Consider the following 27,575-nt stretch of genomic DNA (forward strand, 5'->3'; position numbering starts at 1 on the left):
TTTTTGCCGTTCTAATCTGTGTTGTTAGGAGATTCCGTTTTCTTTTGTATTCAGCTTTTAAATCGATATTGTTTGACGACTTCTTAATTTGTTTCCATAGGGCATCTTTTCTTTGTATGTCTGTTAGTATGTTGTCTGTTATCCATGGATTTTGTTTAGTTTGGGGGTTTATTTTTGTTAATGCTTTGTTATATATTTTGTTAAATGCAAGTTTAAGATTGTTATATACAGCTTCAGCAGAGTCTAAAGATGCTATCTGCATCCAGTCTGTTTTTCTGATTTCAACGTTTACTATTGTTTCGTTTAGAATGCTATAATACTGTTTTGTAGTCTCAGTGATTTTTATGGGTTCTGGTTCAGTGTGTAACTGTAATGCTGTGAAATAATGGTCTGCCAGTTTGCATGTTATGACGGCTGCTGTGTGGCTGTTTGAAGGGGCCCTTATATTTATATGATCAATGCAGGTTGAGGTTGTTGTGTTTCCGACTATCTCTTCTCGTGTATATGACTGTATGGATGGGGTTATGTTATATACCGATAATAGGTCTAGGTATTGTTCTGTGTTGTTATTTATGTTCCTAATGTTTATATTAATGTCTCCTATTATTATCAAGTATTTTGAGGTGCCTACTTCCGTGTCTGAAAGCCATCTGTTTAGTTCTTCTAGAACTTTTGTGGTGCTTAAGTTGGGTGGTCTGTATATTGCGTTTAATATCAGGGAGTTTTCTTGTTTGATGTTTTTAATTTCGATGCATATGTTTTCTGCGTATTCTAATTTATAGTTTATTTCTGTTACTTCTAGTTTATGTTTGTAAATATTATTATACCACCGCCTCGTTTTGTTTGTCTGCAGTGTTTGTGTTGTTGGAAGTGTGGCATTTGGTAGGTGGATGCCTCTCCGTTTGTCGTAGATACTTCAGTCAGTATTAAAATGTCTATTTCGTCTATATCTTCCTTCAGATAAGCTTGCAGGGTCAGCCAGTATTTTTGAATGCTTCTGATGTTGATGTGGAGAATAGATAGTCCTTTTTTGGGGATTGTCACTTGTTTCCATTCTGTTGTTGATTTCAGAATGTGGCAATTATCATGTTCCGCGGTGATTGCGTTTGCTTGATGGTCTGCATTCTTGTTGGTTGGTGTGCTGTTCCTACTTTACGAGTTGTCAGTATTCCTTTCAATGTGACAGCCTGTTGAGGTTGTCTACGGATTTTATTTCGATTGGTTTTGCGTCTTGTGTCTCTCTAAGGAATATTTTGCTGTCTCTTATCCATATAAACTGGTAATTGTTTTCTGTTTTTACTTTCCTTGATTGGTAGAATATATTCTGATAATATGGCGTTAGGTATTCGGACAGGTATATTGGGGTATTGTCGTGGTCTCCTTTCAGATCCTTGACTAGTGGTTTTTTAATCCCGCTAGCTTTTATAAGTGTAGTTTTTGTTGAGCTGTTGGTGAGTCGCACTACGACGGAAGAAGGACGGGTGTTATTTTCTCTTTTCCTTTTTTGTGGTAACCGATGCACTTACTGGATGTCTCTTGATTCAATGGGAGAGCTAATTTTTGGCTTAGTTGTATTACAGTGTCTCTTAGAGGTTCCGTAGCTATTTCTGGGAGAACATTTATGAGGAGATCATTTTTGTGCTGCTGTTGGTTTGAGAGCTCGTACTGTTGCTTTAAAGAGTTTAGTTCTTGCCGTAAGTCCGTTGTCTCTTTAATTAAATTATGCTGTCTTTCAGTTAGCTCTTTAACGCAGTTTTTAATTTCTCTAACGGTCTGTAACACATATTCTACCGAGTTATTATTAAATTTAATAAATTCCTCATATTGGTTGAATTTTTTTGTAATTTGTGCGGTATGTTTTTGAAATAGTTCTCCAACAAAATCGATTAAACAGTCTTTTAGGTTTTGTAATCTATTTTCAAGTAATGCATTTAAAGATGGCTCACCTGGGTTTCCGTTGTTGTTTTCTTTGTTTTTAATTCCCTCTGTTGTTGATAGCTGTTTACTGCCTGCGGTTGTTTTCTGCATTGGCTGTTTTCTGCCTGCGGTCGAAGGCGACATTCCTTTGTTGTCTCTGCAATGGGGACACTTCCACTCGTCACGATTCTTGTTTGATTTTCACTGCCAAGTAGCCTCAGACAGTCCTGAACATAGAAAATGCACGTTTCTCTGGCGGTTCCTACATGTTACGTGGTTTTCTTCCCCCGTTAAGTCTTCTTGGCATTTGTAGCACTTCATATTTCTTGTTTGACGATCTTGCTGTAATTTCTAATATGGCGACTTCCTTTGTTCTCTTCTCGCGTAGTTGACCAAGGTATACTTCGAACTTTGAATACTTATATTTTACTTATTACTTAACAGATACTTACAGTTTTTACATCTGTATGTTCGTCTTGAAGAACGGAATTCACTGATGTACTTTAAATTTTAATTCACAAGAAAAGATCTACTTTGCAACTTAAAATATGGGAGCATCGAAATAGCATGCTTGCGACCGCTTGCTGCTAAAGCGCCCTCAGTTATGATTGTATTCAAAATAATTGCAATGAGCGGGAATAGTATTTGATATCATTCACCATTTTTTCTAAGCGGAAATAATAAATAATTTCCTGATATATTATAACTAAAGTTAGGTACGTTTTATTATTAGCATGAACATTTTAAATAATGCAAATTATTTCCTAAATCCGTAAGCTACATTTGCTATTTTTGGTCAGTTTTAAACGGTTATATTACTTCCTAAGTTAAAGTAATAAATAACACTGGAAACTCACTCTGTTTGTCACTTTATAAGTCGAAAGCTCTAAACGTTGAAAACTTAAACAGTCGAGAAGAATTAATTAGAAATTTTAAGTTCTTGTAGAAACGGATAAACTTGTTCGAGAACAAATGAACACCGAACAAATACTGTGTGTAAAAGGGACATTATTATATCTGGTATTGTTTAATAGTCGATAACAATCACTAATGAGTGACTGTTATTAATTACCTATTGTTGTAGAATAAAGTGAAAATATGATACTGTTTTGTTGCAAACATATAACTTTTTTTATTCATGGCGTAAAATCTAAATGGAATATTTTAAAGCACTTACTACATGTTATTAAAATAATACCATGGACATATTTTATTTTTGAGTTATCGTTGACTATCATCCTGAATCATCTTTCAAGTCCTATCGTTAATCTCCTTTGTATAAACTTCATTCTGAAGCGTATATTTCTCTCCCTTATATTTTTACTGATTTTAGTTCCAATATTGCAATAATTTCATTAAATTTGATGTTGCAAAGATTGTCATTTTTATCAAATACTTAACGAACAGAAAATCAGTTAGGTATTAATATCGATACCCTTATTAACATTTGATTAGAACTGAAATATAATACCATATTTAAATATTTAAAAAACCCTAACCACTTTGGGGCAGAATAATTGCGTTTTTTTGTGCCAAGAATGTTTCTGCAAATCATTGATAATTCAGTTTGCAATCTTACTACAGTTTGTGGACGAACTCATATAGGGTAGCGCTAATATTCCTGCTTCTTATCTTCGGTTTTTCTTGGTTTATTCTCTCAGAATTAGTAATCACCGATGACTGTTATCCATTGTCATCAAACATTTTCATATTTTAATCTATTAAGTTGCCGCAGACATTTCCCTGAGTAGTGAAGTATCCCATTCATCTGCATGACATACGACATCTTGCCCAATATTCTTAATACTCCCTCCCCAACTTGAAGATTTGTTTAATATTCAAATATTTTTAATTTCAGCATCTGAAACAAGTGAGCATCCAGATGGTTCAGCGTTGGGTCATTTGATTTTAACTCGTCGATGATGCAGATCGTAAAATTAAAAGTGTTAATGTCGCACCAGATTCAATTCTACTCTTCCTTAACTTTTTCTCCCATCCACAATGCCAGATGTTTTCTCCTAAAAGAGAAATCATTTTCCATCGCAGATTTAACAGTATTACAAATTGTCAATGAGTTTGATAAAGAGGACTTGCTTTTAACACGACCGAGGAAAGATTTCTTTATAATGTTACATCTAAAATACGAGGGTGGTCTGAAAGGGTCTCGGCCTAACAATGAAAAAACAAATTTATAATTTCAAAATTATTCTTATTTTTCAACATTAATCTCCCTTAAGACTAATACATTTATTCCAGCGATACTCCAGGGCCATTATCCCGTCCCTGTAGTGGTTCTCAGTAAGATCTTCAAAATACCCCTCTATAGCTGCAATTACCTCTTGATTCGAAGAAAAACTCTGACCAGCGAGGAAGACTTTTAGTTTTGAGAAGAGACAAAGGGAGCCAAATCTGGGGAATAGGGTGGATGTTCAAACAATTCATAGTGCAGATCCCTTAATTTTCCCATTGCCAAAACACCTTTGTGGGCAGGTGCATTGTCCTGATGAAAGATGATTTTTTCTTCTGCAAACCGGGTCTTTTCTCACGATTTTTTCCCGTCTAGTCTGATTAAAAGGTCGGAATAATATTCCTTGGTTATTGTTTTACCCTTTTCAAGATAATTAATAAACAAAATGTCTTTGGCATCCCAAAACACCGATGCCATGACCGTTCCTGCTGATGAAACTGACTTTGTCTTCTTTGGCGCTGAACAACCGGTTTCTGTCCACTATTTTGAGTGTTGTTTGGATTCTGGTATGTAATGGTGAATCGAAGTCTCATCCATAGTAATAAATCGACACACAAAATCAGTTTTATTCTTCTTAAAACGCTTCAAGCACTGTTTAGAGATTTTCCTGTGAGTGCGTTTTTGATCTGCTGTGAGCAAGCGCGGCACCCATAAAGGGTGCCGCAAAGCTTTTCATATGCAATTCTTCATGCAAAATATATCCTACACGTTCTTTTGAAATTCCAATAGTCTCAGCAGTTTCAGGCACTTTGACTCACCGGTCATCCAATTCCATATCGTGCACTTGATCAATGATTTCTGGTGTTGTTACACTTTCTGGACGTCCTTCACGTGGATCATTTTCAAGGCTGTTACAGCCACGTTTAAAATCGGCAGGCCTTTTCTTAATTGTCAAAAACGAAGGAGAAGAGTGCCCATAAACTTTTATGAACTTCGAATGAATTTCGTTTGGCATTAAACCTTCTTTTACAAAGAATTTTACAACTGCACGGTACTCAATTTTATCCATTTCAAGGGATACAAACAACACTTTTGTTTCACGCAGCTGTATAAAACAAATTGCTTGATAGAATGACTTCCAATTTCACCTGGATGCTTATGACAGATGTACCAAGTTAGGAAAACAAAATCACGCCGATATTGTTGCCATCTATGGTCGAGGCCGACTGCAATTTACCGAAGAGAACTGTCTCGCCCGAGTCTTATGTACTTTGGTACTTGGAATATTTTATCTATGTTCATTCGCAGTTATACGTAACCGGATTAAAAATATCTCTAATTCGACAATGGGTTATTTATGTTGAATTGTGTTTAAGTTCAAAACGTCAAGAATTGAAGGGTATTAAATTTCTTTCGAGTTTGGCAGAAGCTCAAAAGACTGGTGACTTACGTGTCTGTGCGATTTGCGGATATGAACTTTACCACACTTCACTGACCTCCACAAAGCCATTATCATTGAACATTTGTAGCATGAACCGGAGCTTCGCGTGAGGTCAAAGGACGTCCGCTCCACAACAGTTCAGGACCTCATTACATGCCTACAGGAAGAATGCTCCAAAATTCAAACGTACGCTATCGTATGCTTGTGGAACGTATGCCCCATACGATTGTTGCACTCATCACAGCAAAAGGGGTTTTACATCTTATTAAGGTGGGCGCCATGGTTGATTGTTCCGCACACTATGGTGTCCGTTGACTTCTTACCTCGCAGTGTAGTTATAGTATGCCATACCAAACATCAATAATTATTTTGTTTTTCTTATTGTTTACCTTTTTTTTTTGCAATTTGGACATTATTTAGCATCTCTTTGCAATAAATGTGCTTTTAACTTTTTTTCATTAAACGGGAAAGAAAACAAAAACGAATTTTGATTTCTGTTTTTTTTAAATGTCGATTATAAGTAATTGCAGAATTATTCGCCTCGTTTTCCTTTCTTTCTTGTTGTCTCATGAAATACAATAGCAAGCGTGTTTAATTACAGCCATCCTGTAATTATTATCGCAAATGGTTCCTAATATATCTTTGAGGGCTGTTAAAAAAAGATAAAAATAATAATCTAATCTAAGTAAACTTGCATCATTTCCAGTACCAGTGAATATATTTATGCAATGAATTCAGATAATCCAAACTGAGACTATTCTGATATGAAATGAATGTTCTTTGTTATACTTGCGTCTCTTGATCTCATATTGCATAGCCCCACTCTAATTTAAATCTATTTATTTGTCACCCACTTTCCAAATTGCCAGTGGCATACTTTATGTCTGTAAATACGTTTGCTCTTGGTCAATTAACAGGCGGTAACTTTCTCGCAGAAAGACTATTTCTGAGAATTAAATTTGCTCTTATGTTTTTTTGTTTCAAAAATGTTTCAAAAAAACTACGATAATATATAATTAAACGAATCAAAACATGTTAGGCTGGTTTTAATAAATGCATATTTTGAGCATCGTGTATACTATTTTTAAAATATACCTAGAAATCGTTATAAAGAACAGCAGTATACCCCCCCCCCGCCCTCTAGGACTGTTGTATTTCCGTGCTTAATTAGAAATGTTGCTCGGAAATATCTTTGTTTTTGAATTTTCAGTGTAGTTTTTTTTTATTAGCATCTCCTAAGAAACACATTTTATATTTTTGCGTGTTTATGTTAAAATATGACATTTCTGTCAAACAAAATTGTATTTTAAAATTCACAGTACTAAGCTTAATTGGTATATGGAGGATACTAATCTTAATTTGTAATATTTCAAATTGTTTTGGTCATGAAATATCCCTATCGGCGCTAAATAAGGATATTATTTACTTTTTGAAAAGAAAAAGAATCGAATTGCATTTAAATTTGTCAAAGCAGTTCGCTTTGATTAAATTCTATCTAGCGTTGCACAGTTCAGAAAAATAAAAATTATACAGCTGATCATTGAACAACGCGGGGGTTAGGGACGCCTACTCCCCACGTTGTTCGAAAATCCGCGTATAACTTTTGACTTCCCCAAAAAACTAAACTACTAATAGCTTACTGTTGACTAGAATCCTTACCAATAACATAAACAGTCGATTAACACATATATTGTATGTTATATGTATTATCATACAAAGTACAACAAAGTAAGCTAGAGTAAAGAAAATCTTATTAAGTAAATCATAAGGAAGTGAAAATACATTTACTGTACTGTTTTCATCGATACAGTAGGTTTGCGTCGTCTGTTTACAACATGAATCGTCTGTCAGTCAATACTTACATCAATATTATTATTACGTGACACCTCCAAGGAGTCCAAACACTCATCGAGTGAGTCCAAAGACTCATCACCACTCAACCCATCAACTACAACGAACCGCAACTATCATCATCATCTACACCAACGCCATCTACCACCCATCATCACCACTAGTATTTTCTAGAGAATCACAAACATCCATGCCCACGACGGGATTCGAACCTGCAGCCTTTTGAGAGCGGACATGCTAAGCACTCGGCTAACCAGGCCAACGTATGCTATTATATATGATACAAAACACTGTATGTGTTATACGTATTACTAACACTAGAAATCAAAAATTAAAATATAACGTGAAAAAGAAATTATTCAATTATTCAGATTTATTCATATTGGTATTATTAAAGAGGTTTATTCATATTGATATTATTATTATTTATATTATTCATGTTATTGAAATTATTCATATTTATTTACAAGTATAACGATTCGTGTATTGATAACGAAGAAGTAGAAATATAATTGCTTTATGGAAGTCTAGCCTATACACTAATAAATGAATCGTTATAAAATTTTTATTTCATGCAAATTAATTAATTTAACTAATTAATAACAGTTAATTTTGTGCAGTTATGATTTAATACTACACCTTACATCAGTTTACATTTCTCTCGACCGCTTTTTATAAATTTTAACTTTTTATAATGGATTTGTGTATACTTTATGGTAATAAATTGTACAATAGACTAACATGTACATATGTTTTATGTATTCATGACATCCCTAACTTTTTCTTAATGTTTTCGATATTTCTAAGTTATGTGGTTGGTCTGCGAGTTTTTTTTAAATTGTCGTAAATCTCCAAAAAGTTTTCCAATATATTTATTAAAAAAAAAAAACGCGTATAAGTGTTCATGGGTCAACTGTATTGTGCTAGAATATACTGTTTAATTACCGACTCAAATCCTTTCTGTTAATTGTTCTTAAGAGAAAATGTGATGATTTTGTTCTATTAGTGTTAAATAGAAATTAAATGAAACCATCAGCTGTTCTCATGATGAAAAATGTTACATACCTTTTAAGAAAAATTGTATTTTTTGATTTTCATAACGCTAACGATTGCACTGCTTTAAACATGTGATATGGCTGAATTCGGGAAAAACCAAAAGTTTAACAATCAACTCCAGATAAACTGCTTTTATAGTTTTGCTGGTGTAGTTATCATTTCAACATGAATTACTATTTCACCTTAGAGTGACAACCACTTCATTTATTTGAGGCTGAAGTAGCTTGAAATAAGATCAGACTTTGTCAATTTTAAGCATGATCTTTGGAATTAACTCTTAGTTTACCCTTAATACTAAAATGATGTTTATTTAAAAATATTGCCAAAATGTACATAATAATTAGTCAATAATTTTTCTTGATTATTCTCTACACTAATGTTTGTTCTCTCTATAGAACACTAATTGCATCGGATGAGTGAAACTTGAGGTGAACGAATGAATTATTAACATTCTTGTTGTATGCGTGGGGATTTGAAATCTCACGGAGTGGTGACCATACAAGTTACGGAGGCTGTTTTTAAATGATTTAGCGAAAATATAGAAGTTATTGATGCCAGTGTTGAATGGTAACTATAAACGTATCTATGAAAATGCATAGCCGAAACTGAATTTAAAAGAAAGTGGAGTTGATGACATATTCATCTATTTTCTATATTAAGGTATGAGTATTTAGGGAGATTTTAGGGAGGACTACCCAGCACGAGAAAACATTTTCTAGCACATTTTCAGGAGTTAACAGTTTGTCCAGGAACCGAATAATAATAATAATAATAATAATAATAATAATAATAATAATAATAACATCGGTCTGGTGTATTATCCTCCCTAACGGGTAAACAGGCTTGACCACAGTGGATCAAACTCCATATAAAGGTGTCAATAAAATTCTAAGGCAATAAATCCCATTCTTCTACCAGAGCAGACGTAACTCATCACTACGTGATAAGCTAACGTCGTTCGTTCGATGCAACGAACGACGTAGTGGCTATAGAATTGTAATACGACGCTGACGGGAGTCTCAAATATGTTCGATAGAAATTAAATCCGGTAACGGTAATCGTGCTTGTCTCAGCTGTCGTTGGATATCTTTAGTTTCAAGACACACCTTACCAGTGCAGTTCTATGAGCAGTACATGACAATGCAACCGTAAGGGTCATGCATGAAAATAAAATCTTGACAAACTGCGACCATACAATATCGCACATAAGGATCGATCTATCGAGAGTTCTTACACGAGAACTCTGCCTACACCATAAAGTGTCCTTTTCATTGATGTTGGAGGAATGGCACTTCGTTCTCTGCAGATCAAACAGCGTCTAGAATCCGTTTGCAGATTCATCGGAAAATAGAACCTTACCCCATTTATCAGGTCGCCAAGGCACACACTGAAGGCACAAATTTCGACGAGCTTTTGTGGTAGCTTGTGATTAATGGTATTCAAACCACTGGCTTCCTTGTGTAGAATTCGTTTGTAAATGTTTTCGCCTATGGCAGCAGAAACCTCAAGAGACAAACGTAAGAATCTGTTCTGGTTTGCTTAACGGTCAAACGACCTTGGTCATCTCTCCTTTTTATGATTTCTGTCTTCGGAAACTGCGTCCGTAGAAAGGAGAGGACACTTCATGGCACATGAAGTCAGCATGCCCGCTTGGCCTGCGACTGCCCTTCTTCAAGTCCAACGGCCCACTCAAAGAATCATCTCGCTCAAAGATGATTCTTTGAGTCGGGAGCTTTCTCTCAAAGAATCATCTAAACGATGATAACGTCATTTTGAAGATACTGAAGGTATGGCTAACCCATTGAGCAAACCAAGAAATGAAATTATGTGGTTGCAGCCAGCGTTTTCAGGCATGAGTAATTTTTGTTCGAACAGACTTATTCAATTCCTATTGGATACACTAAATTTGAATGTCAGAATTCTTATTATATCAAATATTCCCCTTTGGATACACTGATATAAATAAAATATTCACAGAGTAGTCTAGAGTTATAGAGGTAACTGCCATATATATATTTATTATTATTAGGGAAAGCTTCATTTCTCATTACTATCGGATCTGTTTTTATTTCTGATTCGATGCAACATTTGATTTCTGTTGTATTATTATATCAGCTCTTAATTACATTTGATAACTGTTTTACGTAACATCAATCTTTTGTTATATCCCATTGTTTTTATTTCTTATCTTGGTCAAAGGCTTTTTTCCTAGTCGTAAATGTCGAGAGGAAATCTACAAATGAACTTTTTTTTCCCCTGTAATCTGGTTCAGTATAAATAAGTCATCAATGTCACATCTGACTTTTCGATATCCAGCTTGTTCTACTGATAACAAACTATTAGCAATAGTGGCAAGTGTTATTTAAAATCTGATTAGATAATTTATAATATATTCCTAGAACATTAAATAATTACTGAATCACATAAATATGCATTTGATTATATATATATCTAATATGTTTTAAACTAATATTTTTGTAATGTTCACATAAACTTCCATCTCCTTTCTTACAAATTGATATTATTTAATCTGTTTTCCTTCTTAATTCATTCTGTCAGTAATCAAATGCATATTTACCTGATTCAGGAATATTGTTTTAAAAGGATATTAATTCCTGTTGTATTTTTTATTATTTCCTTTACATAAATCTTCTTGCAATTCCACCATCAGTAATGAGTATATTACGATATCTATGATTTCAGCTTCTTCTATCTCTTCTTTACCACGTGACGAGATATACCAAAGTTATTTTGTAAAATTGTATCCACTCTTGTTTTCAGACATCTGTTATTTTTCTGGTTTATTCAGATGTTTCATTAATTTACAAGAATTAAAATATTCCTATGGAATCTATCAAGGAAAGTGGATGATTTGTGTTTTGCAAGTGTAACTTGTATTTGTTTTTTAATTTTCTTCCATAGCTTCTGATGTTTCCCCATTTCAAAAGTTTACATTTTTTTCTCTCTTTTCCTCTTTATTTTTATTGCACAAATTTCCTCTGTTGTTTATTTTATTAATTTTCTTATCATTCAATTATGTTTCAAGTGACTAAATTTGAATTAAATAATTCAGTTATCATTTTAATTAGATTTCCTAAACTATCCTCTTGTATAATATAAAGTTTATTGTTTCATTTTTCCTTTTTGTTTGTATTTTATTTTTGTGTTTTGTTTGTTTCAGATGATTAAAAATGTCCTACGCATGTAATATTATATACACAGACATCTACAAGCTGTGGTGTCTCTTTCTTATGAAAATAGGGTTTTTTGTATCGATTATATAGCCTATTATTGATCGAAATCCTTCTGCCCTCTATGAATATTTACAGGTATCTTTGTACCAGGAAAATCTGTTTGTTAGTATTAATTCATAATAATATTGAGAAATCTACCAGATTATGAAGACTTTGATTTAAATGTTTTCCGTGTATGCCTACGGAAAACAATCTGACTATATTTAGTTCCCTATTCTAGCAGTAAATTCTCCTACAATTACTAATATTATTTCCCAAATATCTTTACGGTGGTCATTCCACACAAAAGAAAGAAAAAATCTACTAGAGGTGGAACTTAGATATCAAAATATGTTTAAAGTAAAATATTTTAATTTTAAGCGATTATAACCTCAACGAATATCATTAAGTGTCATAAAACATAATTAACCCTGCCTCAATGATCATGCATGGATTTTAGAGATTTCGTCTGTTTCAAATGACGCTGCCAAACTCTGCTAGATACTTTCATCCGTATGCGAGTCGTCATATGGTGGCGCCATCTATCGAATATCGATGCAACAGTTTCCATGAATAAGAAGATATCATTCTCGTTTTTTTTTTTGTGACTCCCACCCACGTAAGGTGATAATCCTATAGTACGCGACACTTTGGGCAAACCAAGAAACTTTTCTTATCATTTTGTATTTTATATTTATTTTTACACAGTCCAGAAACTGATCTAAAGATTAAACAGATTAAGAAGGGTCTCAAACCGAGCGATAACATTCATCTAAATTCGAATTTTTAATAACATAATTACAAATTTTACAAAGTTTAAGAAGATAATTAATATTTTACAAATTTATTATTATATGTTTATATTATATTTATTATTATTATTCTATGACACCTCCAGGGCGTCCAATGACTCATCGAGGTAGGGTACCTACTCCATAGCTCCGGCTCCACCACTCAGTTCACCAACTACAACGAACCGCAACTACAATCATCATCTACACTAACGCCACCTACCGACCATTTGTGCAGTACCTGTAGCATTTTTTTGGCTTCATTCACCAACAAAGCAATCACAACTGGTCGTTAGTGACAGACAATGCAATTGATCTGAACTGTCTGTGTCAGGAAACGTTACCGGTAAATATCATTCTGAAAACGGAGATGTGATCTTGTTTGATGATTTTTGTATTAAAAATAGAGATTGATTTTCTGATTTGTTTGCAAGAAAAGTGGTATTTAAAAGTGAATTATTGTGTTTTAGTTGCGTTAAAGATTACGAAATTCCTCACGCTGCATTGAAGAATCGAAGCCGAATTTCAGACAGTAGTTGTTCAAAATCTTTGGGATGTTTTGACAGATGCAAGGCTTGACATATGAATAGAAGGACTGTGTGTACTATCATCAGCAAAACAACTAAAACAACTGTAGTTTGGATTATTAGTATGTGAGAGAAGGCCATTTATATAATGGCGATAGAGAATGGGTGATAAAACAGATCCTTACTGTGGCACTTTTGTCGAAGGAGTCTGTTTTGTAAGGGGGGGGGATCCAAAGAGAGGACGCCATCCATGTTGCATAAAAATTGACCGGGGAGAAACTGACATTTCCATTTACAAACGGTAGACGACACACTAAACTTTTTCTGATGCCTTTCAGGCAAACCCCGGAGACATGTGGAATCTCTTCATGGCCCAGCAAGATATGATTTGCCTTGCCTAGTTAAGGAGTTGGAGGATATCAGAAGGATAGCTTTAAATGTTGTATCAGTATCCATCCACTGTGTGAAAAAGGAATAAAAGCATGAATGGGCACTACTTATCCGATGGAGTTTGCTAAGGATCAGAAGGCTCGATCGATATTTGTACAGCAGACGGATTTTCTGCATTTATCTCTTCAAAGCAACAGTTATATTTGTTGACGATTATTGTGCATTCATTGCATGCTTTCGTGGAAGCTGCAGTTCGGAACTTGAGTTTCCACATGTATGTTTCAGTTTTTCTGATTGGCTACCTGGCACAACTATTAAGAAACCGAGATTGGAGTGAAGTAAATGATGAAAGTGAATTTGGGATACGCAGAATGCAAAGAAAGAGTCTATGCTCTAGAAATTATTCCACTTGTCGATATTGGATTGTAAAAGTTATGTAATTGAGAATAGATTAATGAAGGAATGAAAATAGCTGTACTGTAATAAGTATTTTTGTCGCTAATCTATCTTCATAAAAGTAACCACCAAGAAAACTATTAATTCTTTTTTTCATTAATTAATTTTAGTATGCTATTCCATGATTAAAATAAGAACCAGAATTATTTTGCTAAAATGACTTGAATTTAGTTTATTCTTTATTCATATACTGAAAAACAATCATGACAAATACAAACAAACTGCACAAATGTCAATCACAACGGACTGTCATACCAAACGCAGTTGTTTTTATATTAACGTAGTAGTAAGAAGATACTTCTCGAAGCTCATTTTCATCAGGATTGTTCCACCTCTTTCTCAGTTTTATTTTTTGAAATTGTCCGCCAAGCATTCCTAAAAATAAATAAAAAAAAATGAACGAAGACTTTAAAAGAGTGTTTGAAAAAAATTCTATATTTATTTATTTATTTGAAACAGACTGTTTTCTCTTCAGATATTCAGATTTTATTACTCGGTTTTCTCTTTTAAAAATTTCGTTAAATCAGGTAGATCAGGCATAAACTGTCCGAAAAATCACTTTTGTTTTTGGCCTTTGAATGATTTTTTCTCATTTATGAAAAAGAAACAATGTTTGAAGAATATTTCGATTGATACTGGAAGCACTTAAATTTCAAATGACATTAGACGAAAGCTTTCTCTTTTTCATTAGTCTTCCACTAGTACTGAGAGAGTGCTGAAAAGTTGTAATAATCACTAGGAAGGAATTAATTCAGAATCATATAACTTACACATTATTCAACATATTCCCCACAAAGTTGTACGCTTGTTTCAACGCTTCTGCATCATATGCAATTTTCTGAGAAAAAAGTCTTACCCTTGTTGCTCAAATCAGTATATTTTTGTTCTGGGTGTTTATCAGAACTTTCACCGCCCCCCGCCCTCGTATAACTATCCATGCTCATTCCTTACTAGTTTTTCTCAGTAATCCATAATCCATTGTTTTTGTTTTTTCGTGTTTGGCGATCCTATGATCAGAAAAAAACTGGAATATTTAACTATTCTGGCAGGAACATTAAAAAATAAAAATAAATAATATTAATGAAAGAATGAAGACTTACGAAGAATTTATCTTCTTGCCTCTCTACTCCTCTTCGTTGTTTCCGGGACTGAAATTAGTGGGAAAAATATTAGTGAAAGATTTCTTTGAAGATAAATTGAAATTTTATCTACCCAATTATGAAGTTCATACTAGCATTAAGATAATCTGATGCGATCCTGGATATTTAGGAGATTTCAGTTCTACACTATTTGAATGTAGTTTTGTATCCAAGAGAAGAATATGAGTTTCCACAGTAACTATCCGAAATGAGTATATGAAAATAGACTCAGATTGGACATTTATTGTGGAAGACTGCGTCTGTGTTCCTGTACTTGATATTTGTGCACGACTAAGTTACTTCTGTTTCTCAAATTATTACAACAGGACAAAAAATATGGCCTTCCATTTAGAATAATACTTTTTTTTTAAATTATTTAGATAAAGAAAAAAAAATATATTAATAAAAGCAAGTATTTGTTTTAAATCTCAGGATTCCCTAATAATCCCACTGGATTTTGGTAATATTTATAACAGCAAAAAATTCGTATAATTTAGCTCTACACAATTATTTATATATATATATATATATATTTCAATGCCTTTTTTTCTACAAAAAGGAGAAAAACTGATGTGTATAAATTAAAATCGTAAAACTTACCAATGCTAAAAATTTATCATCCATGCATTTTTCGGCCTAAAAATAAATATAACAGAAACAAAAGTAAACAAATGGTGTTTTATTGAATATGAACAATATACTAAAATAATCTATAGTTTATGTCTTTTTCAGATTAGACAGGGAGCTGGAATCGAGGATGCTACATCACTATCCATAAATCTTAAAATTCTCAAAATTAAAAGTGATTTTTTATAGTAAAAGATTTAAGGAATAAAGTAGCAATATTTGTAACGTATACAAATGTCAGACACCTCTTCCGGCAATCGATTGTGTACTTGACGTTAATGCAAATATAGATATTTTGCAATAGTCCAGTATTCTGTTAAAAATGAATTTTACTTTAGAAAATCATTCCTGTATTTTAACACTGTGTGATCATTTTAATTATCACACAGTTAAACTTTTTTTTCCTTGGCCCGGTTATTTTAATACTTCATCTTCGTGACCCACTAACATTTTTATGGCCAATAGTGAAACTAAAACAGATCTGAATATTCATAGAGTTTTCATTTATTATTATTACTATAATAAAGAAGCATTTACTCTTACCAAAATATAAAGAAATGAAACTAAATCCAAGTAATTTAGTAATGAGAAGTGTGATGCTGTTATTTGTTAACTAGAAACGGGACCACAAATCAAGTTTTTTTCTCTATTAATTAAATTATTTATTCATTAGTCCCGATTAAACGCATTTACTTGTATTTTAGAGTTTCGTAAAAAAAAGAAAACCCAAAAACGAAACACCTAGGTTTTCGAGAGTTTTGTTAGGCGAGCCAGCATTTAGCTTTCGCGACCCGGTGTTGGGTCGTGACCCACCATTTCGGAAACGCTGATGTATGATTAATGTAATAGTAATACCCTGTGTAATGCCATAATTATTCAAACTCAAAATCTATGTAATTTATATAATGATTACAAATAAAGATATTTATATATACATACTTGGTTTGCTGTTGCTTCTGCATTGCAGTAAGCTCTTACATAAGCTAAATACAATCTGTTCTCACCAGGATAAGTTTCAGAAAGGCATTCTATAGTAATCTGTTGCGCCTAAAAATGAATTGATGCTGTTAGATGTTTATTTTCGATGTTCTTTTACAAATATTTTATTAAAGATTAATGCATCTAATGATAATAATTCTGTTGTGCCGTTGCCCCATATCGATTTCGAAATGAATCGTTATAAATTTATAACAAAAAGATCGAAGTGTCTTAACTTTTCGCATTACTGAGTAGTATGACTCTGCTTAAACAGTTTTATTACAAAAAGATTTCTGACTTCGAGAAACTATTCTAGAAATGACTGAGCTGAACACTAGTAACATTATGGCTAACGTTATACCAGAGAATAATCTCATTGTAGCTTTCCTCGCTAAAGCAAGCTAAACAGAAACACTAGAAATGCGAATTTTCCATCACTTAAATATAATAATGAGACCAACTAATCCCCGCTGCGCAGAACACTTCAGAATTCAGTCAGAATTCATGTCAGAATTCGCACAATAAGAGTAAGTGACTGTACAACACCGTGCGTCTAGTTGCACCGTGTGTCTAGATTTCTCTATTGAATCCACCTCCAGTGGATTCAATAGAGAAATCTAGAATAATATTAAACTAGTAAATTTTTTCAGGACGGTATTAAGTTAAAATCCATATTCAGTTATTATCCTATAAATGCCATGTCCTGATTTATGCATATTACACGATCCCATTATTTACATGCATCAGTTGCTACAATTACATTTTGTGGAGGAAGGCTATGTAGTAAGGGCATTAATCGGTCGTATGTTTAATATGAATCATTACCTTTTCTTTGAAATTAATTCGTTGCTTTTGTAGTTTTAAATAACGGAGGTATACAATAGCTTGGAACACCACGTAGCTCAAAAGGAAAAGACCCAAGGATGCCACGTGTCCTTCACTTGAATAGACCTAGATTCGAATTCACTAAAAGGCCATGAAATATTTGGAATTTGAACTGAACATCAACTTTATTTAATTAAGTGATGTTCATTTTAAGTAATTTAAGTAATTTTGTAAAATACAGGATATTTCATTTAATTATAAACATTAAAGTATCTTATACTTACTTTTCCACGCATCTTTTTCATACAACTTACAACTTTTCTTTTGCTTTGTTTATCTCCTAAAAATAAATCACAGAACATTAAACTGACATTTATGAAGCAGTGTAAAAACTAATAAATAATAATTTATTCTTCCTATCTACCGATAAAAAAAATTATTTTACTTTTAGAAAGGGGTTTCGCTTGTTATTTCTATGACTGTCGAAGGAAGAATAAATATTCTCCATTTGACCTCAAAGCAGGAATCCTAATCAATACTCTCCCTAACTTCGTTATTCCAATTACTTGAAAACATATAACCAAGTTCGTATTCTGTTTTCAGTTCCTTATGATTTGAAATACTGCTATTTATAGATGAATTGACCGACATTCATTAATAGTAACGCCTTCTTAACTAAATCTTCAATGTTGAAATTATAAAATACGATTGGCGTGTTTAGTGTTATGAGTGACTGTACGAATGAAGCAGCGGAAAATGAACAGAATAACGAGATGGTAATAGAAAAGATGGCCCACCTACGTGACGTTCTTCACAGAAGAACACATTTCTCAATTATTCAGGATTTCATAGTTACTATCAGTGTTATTATCAAATTATCAATGCTAATATCAAACATAATATCAGTGTTATCTTCACATTTAATTTTTCCGGACATCTTTATGGTTCTCTCATATATGCAGATTGTTCAAATAGTTTATCAGTACCATAAATGGCCAAAAAAAAAATAAGGATATAAAGATGCAATCGGTTAAAATTGGATATGAAAACCTGCAGATTATAATGTTTTGAAAAAAAACATAAAAGCAGAGGTGTTTTTAAAAATGGCAATAAAAAGGAATGAATGATGTGGAACAATTTTCTTTTCTGTGAGTTGGACTTGAATTGTGATGGAGATGTTGTAATTCTGCTTCAAGTATTTTAACAAAGTTTAAAGCCATGCGAATATTTTCATAAAATGTAAAATGCTTTAATTAAATAATAACGCTAATAATTGATGCTGTTTGGGACTTTGCGTACAGAATTTATCAAAATAAAATGAGGAGTATGCCCATCAACTCGGGAAAAAAATTGAATTTGAGTAAATATAGAAAGTCTTTCGTATGATGGAAATAAACAGAGCAGGCGAAAGAAGTGCATCTTGCTAACCACCGACATTAGGTGCAAAATTTGAAGATAAAAATCCATCCACTATCAAATGTGTTTCGCGGCCAGTGGGAAAGCCTTGCAGTCTATTTGAAGAAGTCAGATGGAACACAGCATGATTAGAGAGAGTACTTAATAAGCCATTTGTCTGAAGACGATCAAAAATGCCTTAGGGACAACAAAAGAAATTGTTGAGATTTCACAAATGTGTCGATTGAATTCTTTCAAATGTGGATGACACAAACAAGAATGTTGTCCGTTGATAAATAACGATACAGTTGTTACTGGTGATCGTTTATTACTTGAAAGGTTTTGAAGTAGAGTACTTGTAATTGCAAATCTTTTTATCCATTACTTTAGACAGAAATGAAGTCAGAGAAATTGCGTGGATAAGATTTATCGTCTTTCTTTGGAATGGGTTGAATGTGGTCTGATATCCAATGCTAAAAGTTAAACAGCGGGGTTATCTGATTAGATATTCGCTCTCCATCAACAGCTTCGAATTCTGCCGTAGATGTAGACGTTTGTAAATGTCTTGAGGTGAAAGATGAATTTCATTGTCCAGTGTCAAATCACTGCCCTGCTTATTAGAGATGACTCGAAAAGTTCCATATTTCGTTTCTACTATAGAGTTTCAGAAATATGTAACAAAATAAATAGAATTATACAAAAATAATAAAAATTTAAAAAACAAGCATTAGCCTATTCATGGTGCAGATGCAGTATAGTTTTACAAGACCTTTAGTGATGAGCGCCGCATTAAAAAAACTGTGAGAACAATCGTCCATCAATGCCCAGTCCAGAAGACATGATGGCATCCAGTTTGGTAAGATTTCTTCTGATTTCCATTTATAAAGACAAATCAAAGAAGTCATTGTTGCTTGTTTGAAATGGTAGAAGGAAACATTTACCAATTTTATCAATGTAAGAATTGGAAGAAATTAAGAATCTTCGATATTGGCTTTTCTGTGGGTCCAGTACAAAGAGGGGAAGCAGGATTGACCAGAAGTCACACTCATTTGTTGCTTTGATAAATAACCAGAATGCATAAAAGTTCTTTGGAGTTGGAACTATTCTCCGTTTCTGGTCCTTTCACGTTTGAGTGTTTTGATGGTCTTCTTACAACTATTTCAAGGTTTAAAGAATGATAGAGATTTCGATTAAAGCCAATTGCGTTTTGCTCTTTACTTCTTTGGACAGTTTTGGCACATTCATCAGAGAACTGAGGCTTAGATAAAGAACGACCATTTGAAATCGAACAGGGAAAATATCCCTAAGTGGCACACAGTGTAATGGTTATGTCTGCTCTGAAATAACTGAGAACTGCACAGTTTAAATAGCTCATTTAAATTATAATTATTTTGTTCATCTGTCGGTTTTACTTTAGCATTATAACCAAACTGTATAAGTTCCTGCATGCAAAGCATATTAAACATTTATTTGGAACAAATACGTTTTGCGCTTAGCAGAGTTCACCAATTATTATTCCATATAATGCATTGCTAATTGCAAAGAAACTTACATTAGCTTGCTTAGTTTTAATCTCTCTTCTTTATTCTGGTTAATAATTATAGTTCAAATTCCAAATTATGATACTACAACTAGTGTTACTGCATCGTTTAAAATCATAGTAACTTCGATAACGAAAATAGAACATGTGAAATGCAACAATACTTACTGCATAAAAGTTCCCTGACAGCTTCATCTGATTCGTTGTCTACTGAAAGAAATCCCAAAACGGAACATCCTAACAATAAAATTAATAACGCAAAATAGAAACGCATTTTTACTTGGAAACGTTTTGGTAAAATGCAGTCTAAACTATACGTGCAAATGGCTTTTGCTATTTTTATAACCTTTTATAAGAGTAGAAATAATTAGGCGAATATCCCTGAATTAATAACTTCCTTTCGCATTTTTCTATCGACAGGAAACTGAAAATATTGCAAATAATTAGTTAGGCTTATCGATGAGACCTTCTGGAAGTTTAATCGCACTCACAAAATAACGATTGAAGTTGCCTTTTTTAAAATGCGCTTTAAGCCTTGAAGAACATTTTGCAAAAATATGCTTCATCGAAATTATTTTAAATCAGTTTTATTATTTCATCGATAATATTCTATATCGTTTAAGAAATTAATGAATTTGGTTGGTTTTTATGATGATGATGATGATGACTTTTTTCGTTTTCACTTGATTCTCGTGATATGTGCTATCCGTCGTACTTGTACTGCTATTTTCGTGTTTTATCCTGACGATTATATGGTCTGTTATTGAGTGAAATATTTAATGTTATAGTTATAGAAAAATTGTTATTTTTAATTCATAAAATGGTGAACAATTTTCATTTAAATATTATTCTATATAATTTCTAGAGTCGATGTTACGTTCTTGTTCTCTAGTCTAGCTGTAAAGTCTCCTACAATTATTAAATAATAATTTTATTAATATCTAATCAACTTTTTTAAATCACCGTAAAATGTTTCGCATTCATATCTTCCTTCTTCTGGGACGTATATCCCAATTACTTCTACGTACCCTCTTTCGAATACTATCCTTACAGTTTCCATCTTTTATGGATATAATAAAGCTCTTAATTCTAGTCTTCCGTGATCTTTTATTATAGTTATGCCACAAAAGCAGCATGGCATCTCTATAACCTGCTGTTTTAAGAACATAGCGTAGAGATGTCATACTGCGTTTCACCAAACTGCATGCAGATTCATCATATACAGTTTTTGAGTCACCTTGGCTTTCTCTTTTTTGATTAATTCATGGAAAGTAGTATATAATGATGAAAGAAAGTATATAATGAAGTATTTTCTATACATTAATGAACAAAAAGAAAGCTAAAGGTAACTCGAAAACTGTACGATGAATTTAAATGCAATTCGGTGAAAACCGGTATGATATGAAATGTAAAAGAAACATTCATAAAAATTGTAAATAAATAGTTTAATTCGGTTAGTTTTTAAATAAGATCTTAAAATTACCTTAATGAGGAATGGGTTTGCACCATACAGAATGCAGCGCTCACAACTATGTTTCATACTGTTTATAAATATGTCTAGGAGCTCAGTTGGTGGTAACAACCATCTATTCTGTAAAGCTCTCAAGTTATGGGGAAAGAGGGGGAGGGGCGTTTGAGAGCAGCAGCAAAGCTACCTAAAGCATCCCCAGACGTTCTTAAGGTTAAGGTTAGTAGACCTTGCTATCCAGTCTATACGTACGATAGTTTCTTCTTAAATATATTGGTCTACCAGCTCGCTTCGCTCAACAAGGACGAACATTATCATCTTGTAGGATAAATGTCTCCTCATCGCACCCGCATACGGACGAACATAGGAGACATTTATCCTATAAGACGATAATGTTCGTCCTTGTTTAGCGAAGCGAACTGGTAGACCAATATATTTAAGAAGAAACTATCGTACGTATGGACTGGATAGCTAGGTCTCCTAACCTTAACCTTGAGCACGTCTGGGGATGACTTCACGACTTCAGAACCTCGCATCTATAAATTGAAGCATTTATGGTACCGACGGAAATATTTACTGGTCTATGAGTTCCACCTGATCAGACGATTCCTCAAACCATCACACTACATCCACAGTAAGTATCCCTTTTACAGATTTTAGAGAACTGATAACGCTCCAGATCAGAGTACGCCTGATGTCGCTTTATAGGTTACATTTGGACTGGTCTGTAAACAATACCGACCCTACCGGTCTTGGGTACAGATGACGTGAACCCTAATTCAGTTCAAACGTTCTCACTTATGGTGTGAGAATAGGCGCATGCAAACTACCGGTCGCCTAGCATACTGACCACCTTCGTGAAGCCTTCTACGCAGAGTAGATACCAGATGAGATCATTGCTGATTTGGGATAGTACTCCTGTTTCGCCGAGCAGATAATCGGAGATATCGGTAACGCACTGCGGTTGTAATCCATGGCTTTCCTTCACTGAATCTCCAGGATGTGTTTCAGACTATTGGAATTGGCTCCACAATCTACGAACCACTTAACAATTCATGCGCAGCCATCTGGCTTTCTCCGCCTGACCTGAGCTACAACGGCTCGCCACCTGAATTCATAAATGAAATTATGTCTTCTAGTCATATATAAAAATTTTCAAGACCATTTTCTCTGTCTTACGGAATGAGAACTCTGCTTCCTCCGTATGAACCGGCTAACCCACCTTCTGTTGGAAAACGTTCAAAAAAGCTGTTGGTATCTTAGGCAGATAGTACTCAATCTCCGATCATTCTAAACAACTGAATTCACTTACCAACTGTTTAGAAATACGAGTGATACTAATTCAGCATGTCTGTGTTTCTTCTACTTCAGTACAGAATACAAAATCAGTCTTGTTTTATTTACATGCATTTTAAATGGACACCTCTTTTGTGACTTATCAAATGATGTTGTTTATTAGTGAAATGTTAGCTCGTTATGACTTCAACTTTTTGTGCTAATTCAGTTAATTTACGTTTATTTTGAGAATCCTAACGATGTTTTTAATACCGTACTATAATATAATTTAATATAATATTTAGTACTTAACATATGTTTTGAACTTTGATAAAAAATATCTGCTGTATTATTCATTGATTTTACTTCCCAGGCATCTTTACAATGGTCATTTCCCATGTATAAAACAAAAAAGGAAAGAAAACGAAATAAAGCTATGCAAGGTGCTACTTCATTAGAACCTTGTACAACATCGTTAAAACAAAATCATCGATTTAATTTTAACGATACAGTGTGATTACACCTGTCATTTAAATATTATAAAAGATAAGTGGTTTACTTCAATAATCATATGTGGTTGCAAAAGTTTACTGTTTCTTTCAAATGACATTATCGAACTCTGCCAGAACCAAAACACGTCACGTTATCTTTCCACTGCACAACAGAGATGTCGTATGGTGATGCAATCTATAGAATATCGATTTAAGTTCTGGAACTCAAAGACGTACTGCATGCTTTATTTTAAATGCATCGGAGATTTTAATAACAGAATTGCAACTTTCACATTCCACAATTACAAACTTTAGTAACTTAAAATTTGTGATAGAAGTTCTGTAAATAATAAATCAATTAAAACTGTCGAATTTTATGAAAAATAGGAAAAGAAAACAGAAGCACAATTTTATAAAAACGTTTGGTTAAATATGACACGGAAATGACTCAAAGTAAGGAAGTATAAAAGATCATATGTCCCAAGCGACCATTGCAGTCTAGCTAGGAAACTTAAAAGTCTGAAGTGACAGCATGTTCACTAACGATACCTCATATCATACACCAGCAGCGATGTTACTGATGGCCGCATATAGGTATAGTTCAATTATACAATACAAAAATAGAAATGTGATGCAATAGTAATGCAAGAAACAGAATCATTGTTTATTCATTATTTTTGAAGAGTTCACTTCCCACAGATAATTGTAGTTTCCTACTAAATTTTAACAGTATACATATATAAGATAAAAAATAAATAAATGACACAGGAACACAATAGCGCCACAAGGCGTTCGATATGTGTACATAATATCCAAATTCACTTAGTAATGAATTTCTCGTGCAAGAATATCTCTAAAACTTTAATAATAATGCAAGGGAAATTGAAATGTTTTCAGCATGCGTAAATTAAATCTAACAATGTAATGTGCATATTTATAAATTAATAATAATGTAAATCACAATGAAATAAAACCAGGGACTGTTTCCCTCTATCCACAAGCCATCCGATTACTGGAGTAAGCTAAAAGGTTAAAAATTTATTTATTCTTTTAAAATCTATTAGCGCAAAAAGTTTAGCATTTTAAATTTTAATTTAAATTTTTCATATTTTGATTTGATTTTTATTGAAATTTTATAGATCACTCGAAAGCTAGTGGTTTCACTTTAGTTTTTTATTGCAGAAAGTGTGCTTCTGCAATAAAAAGAAGAATACGATATAAAATATGTAAAACTGACTAAAATAAAGAATTTAAAATATGCATTTCAGAAAACTAGGTGAAGAGCAAAAAAATATAAAACACACGAAACCAAAAAGAAAAAAAAATATTAATATCAGTTTTATCCTTGTGACGTTGAGCAAGTGGGTACATCACAACTCTAAATAAGGAATGTTTTCTTTACGTCTTATACTCACAAGATATGTTTAATAATATACTTTTATCATACATGGATAGCCGCCGTAGCTTAGTCGATATAGACGAAGTCTTTTGATTGGAAAGATCGTGATTAGATTCCCTTTATCTGGTCTCTTTCGCCTAAAGGTGAGTTAGCCCGGTCGTTTACGAAAGTATAAGGTTTTCACTCGGAAACTCGGTTTTTTCTTCCCTCAGAACACACACTGATAGATTATCCTTATGCCCGTAGTCAACCTCCTGACGGAGACAGCATATGATGATGATGATACATATGGAAACTGAGAAGTGAAGACAATTATTAAATATCACAGCAAATAACTACTCAGAATAGAATAAATCAGAAAGAAGTTTGAAAATATTGATCTTTCTTAATACGAATTTCCACCTTTCTCCAAAACATAGCATATTAATTCTTCATATCCTTCGGACGGATAATATCGACTAATAAAATGAAGGATCTGTAACAGAAGCAACAGAAAAACTCTCGCAGTCTTGCTGTATTAGCCTACGTGCAAGACTGCTGTTAGTAGACTATCATAAGTGCATGTGTAACATTGTTATAAATTCCATAATGCTCGTTCGATAAGCATTTTTCATCTACTCCCGAGTTATTGGTGTTTTCTCAGTTAATGGTATTTTTCTTTCTCAATATAGTTTTAATTTTAAGCACAAAAAATTTCAACCACCCTATCATAAAGTAATATGAGTTAGGGTTAGGAACACGACATAGTAGTAGTTGTCGGCAGTATTCTTCTCATTTATTAATCTACAAATCGTAATCGAAATGAAATCAACTATCAGTGATGACGAAATTTATAGATCGTCTGTCTATCCATTTCCATTAGAACTGAACTAATTCTGGACAAATTCGCTTTGAGAAATGTGAAGAAGAGATGAAAGAGGACAGAATTTGAAAGAGTTGTATTTCGCTTAACTGCTGCAGTTAACCAAATTCGAGATTCTTCATAAACAAATAATCCACAGACTTTGTATTATATTTCGAAGGAGTGTAAAAACATTTCCGTCATTTTTGTTGCTCAAAGTAAGCCTCAGTCATTGGTAAGTTGGTCTCTTTTTTCCGTAAGAATTTCAAACAAAATTATTTGCCTAAAGAAAATACGTTTATGTAATGGAGATACAAAAACAACAACAAGGTTTTTCTTTCATAACTCAAGATTTATCTTTCGTCATATAAACAACTGTTACATTTCCTTTAATATTTTAAGGAGTGGGAGAGGTCACCGTCAAAAGAGATGAAGTGAATGAAATTATTGAAAGAGAACAAAGCACATGCATAAAATGAAACAAAACGAAAAGTTTCTCCTAAAGAATCACAGAGATAAATTCAGTAAAACACTTTCGTGACTAAGTTTTTGTAAAAGACTTACTACTGAATGCTGAGAGATCTTAGTGCACTTTTTCCGGAGTAATCAGAAATCACTCTGAAATGACGCTATCCTGGTTCGAATGGAGCACATGAGAATGATTTACAAACAACAGTCATATTTTCACAACAGCACTCGGTTGACACATTATAATCATTTGTCAAAAAAGTATACACTACTTCTGTAGAAACAAATGCTTTTTGACAAACAACTTTTTACATGAAATGAGAAACATCTAAGAAAACAACATTCAAGGGTACATTTCATTTTTATATTAATTTTCATTTAACTTTCCAGTGCAAAACACTGTTAAAACTTCACTCTTCCTTATTCCAAGTTCAATCGATGTACGATTTTTTCTGCTTAGCAAAACATTTATTATCTCAAAAAGGACAAATCGACTAGAGCAGTGCTTCCCAAACTTATGGGTGCCAAGGCCCCCTTTAGAAAAATCAAAACATTTCACGGCCCCCATCGAAAAAAAAATCGTAATATAGACATATGTTATTATAATATTTATTATATTTATATTCAAGATTTTGCGTTTGTTATCTTTTTTGTGCTTCTTATCAATATCTTTGAAATGAAACATATGAATAAGCATATATTTACTAATATTCATTAATCGCCGAAATACGCAAGAAGCAAAATTTGTGAACCAACACCAATGTGTGATTTTTCCATTAAAATATAAAAAAGAAAACAAAAAAAAATAATAAATAATAAAATTAAATATTATCTTTTAAGATAAAAAAATCTACTTAGTCTTAAAAGATTTAAAAAATTTGTTTTCATTATTTCACGGCCCTCCTCCTCAACAAAATTTACTGTCCCCAAGGGGGCCGCGGCCCACACTTTGGGAAGCCCTAGACTAGAGAGCACACATACAGTTCACTAACAAGATACTTGACTCATTGAGTGATTACTAAGTGTAATATTAACCACCACATTAAAAAAAAAAACTGTTCTGGATTACATAATTAGATTTTCGATTCATTATTCTCAAAAAAATAGTGGAATTTTTAAATACAAAAATATTAGTATCAAATCTCTTTGAATTTAATTTTTATACCACTGAAATTGCATAGAATCGATATGTTTATGAGTTGAGTTTCCCTTTTGCTGAAGAACAACGAAGTTCTGTAAAAGACGAAAACAAGTCTTAGCATTTAGACAAGAAAAACCT

General features: G+C 33.1%; 1 protein-coding gene across 1 annotated transcript; it reads right to left on the minus strand.

Moving 5' to 3' along the window:
• Positions 1-14,011: 14,011 nt before the first annotated feature.
• Positions 14,012-20,678, minus strand: LOC150099650 (uncharacterized). The gene is made up of 6 exons (XM_090404184.1): positions 20,523-20,678; positions 17,704-17,759; positions 16,556-16,663; positions 15,590-15,625; positions 14,951-14,998; positions 14,012-14,225 (listed from the first exon to the last, which is right to left on the minus strand). Exons 1-6 carry the CDS (start codon positions 20,626-20,628, stop codon positions 14,196-14,198), a joined length of 384 nt encoding a protein of 127 aa, XP_090260310.1. The 5' UTR covers positions 20,629-20,678; the 3' UTR covers positions 14,012-14,195.
• Positions 20,679-27,575: the final 6,897 nt, after the last annotated feature.

This window comes from Typopeltis vanoorti, chromosome 14 (assembly GCF_054136105.1).
Source record: "Typopeltis vanoorti isolate ZY-2024b chromosome 14, IOZ_Tvanoo_1.0, whole genome shotgun sequence".
NCBI classification, from domain to species: domain Eukaryota; kingdom Metazoa; phylum Arthropoda; class Arachnida; order Uropygi; family Thelyphonidae; genus Typopeltis; species Typopeltis vanoorti.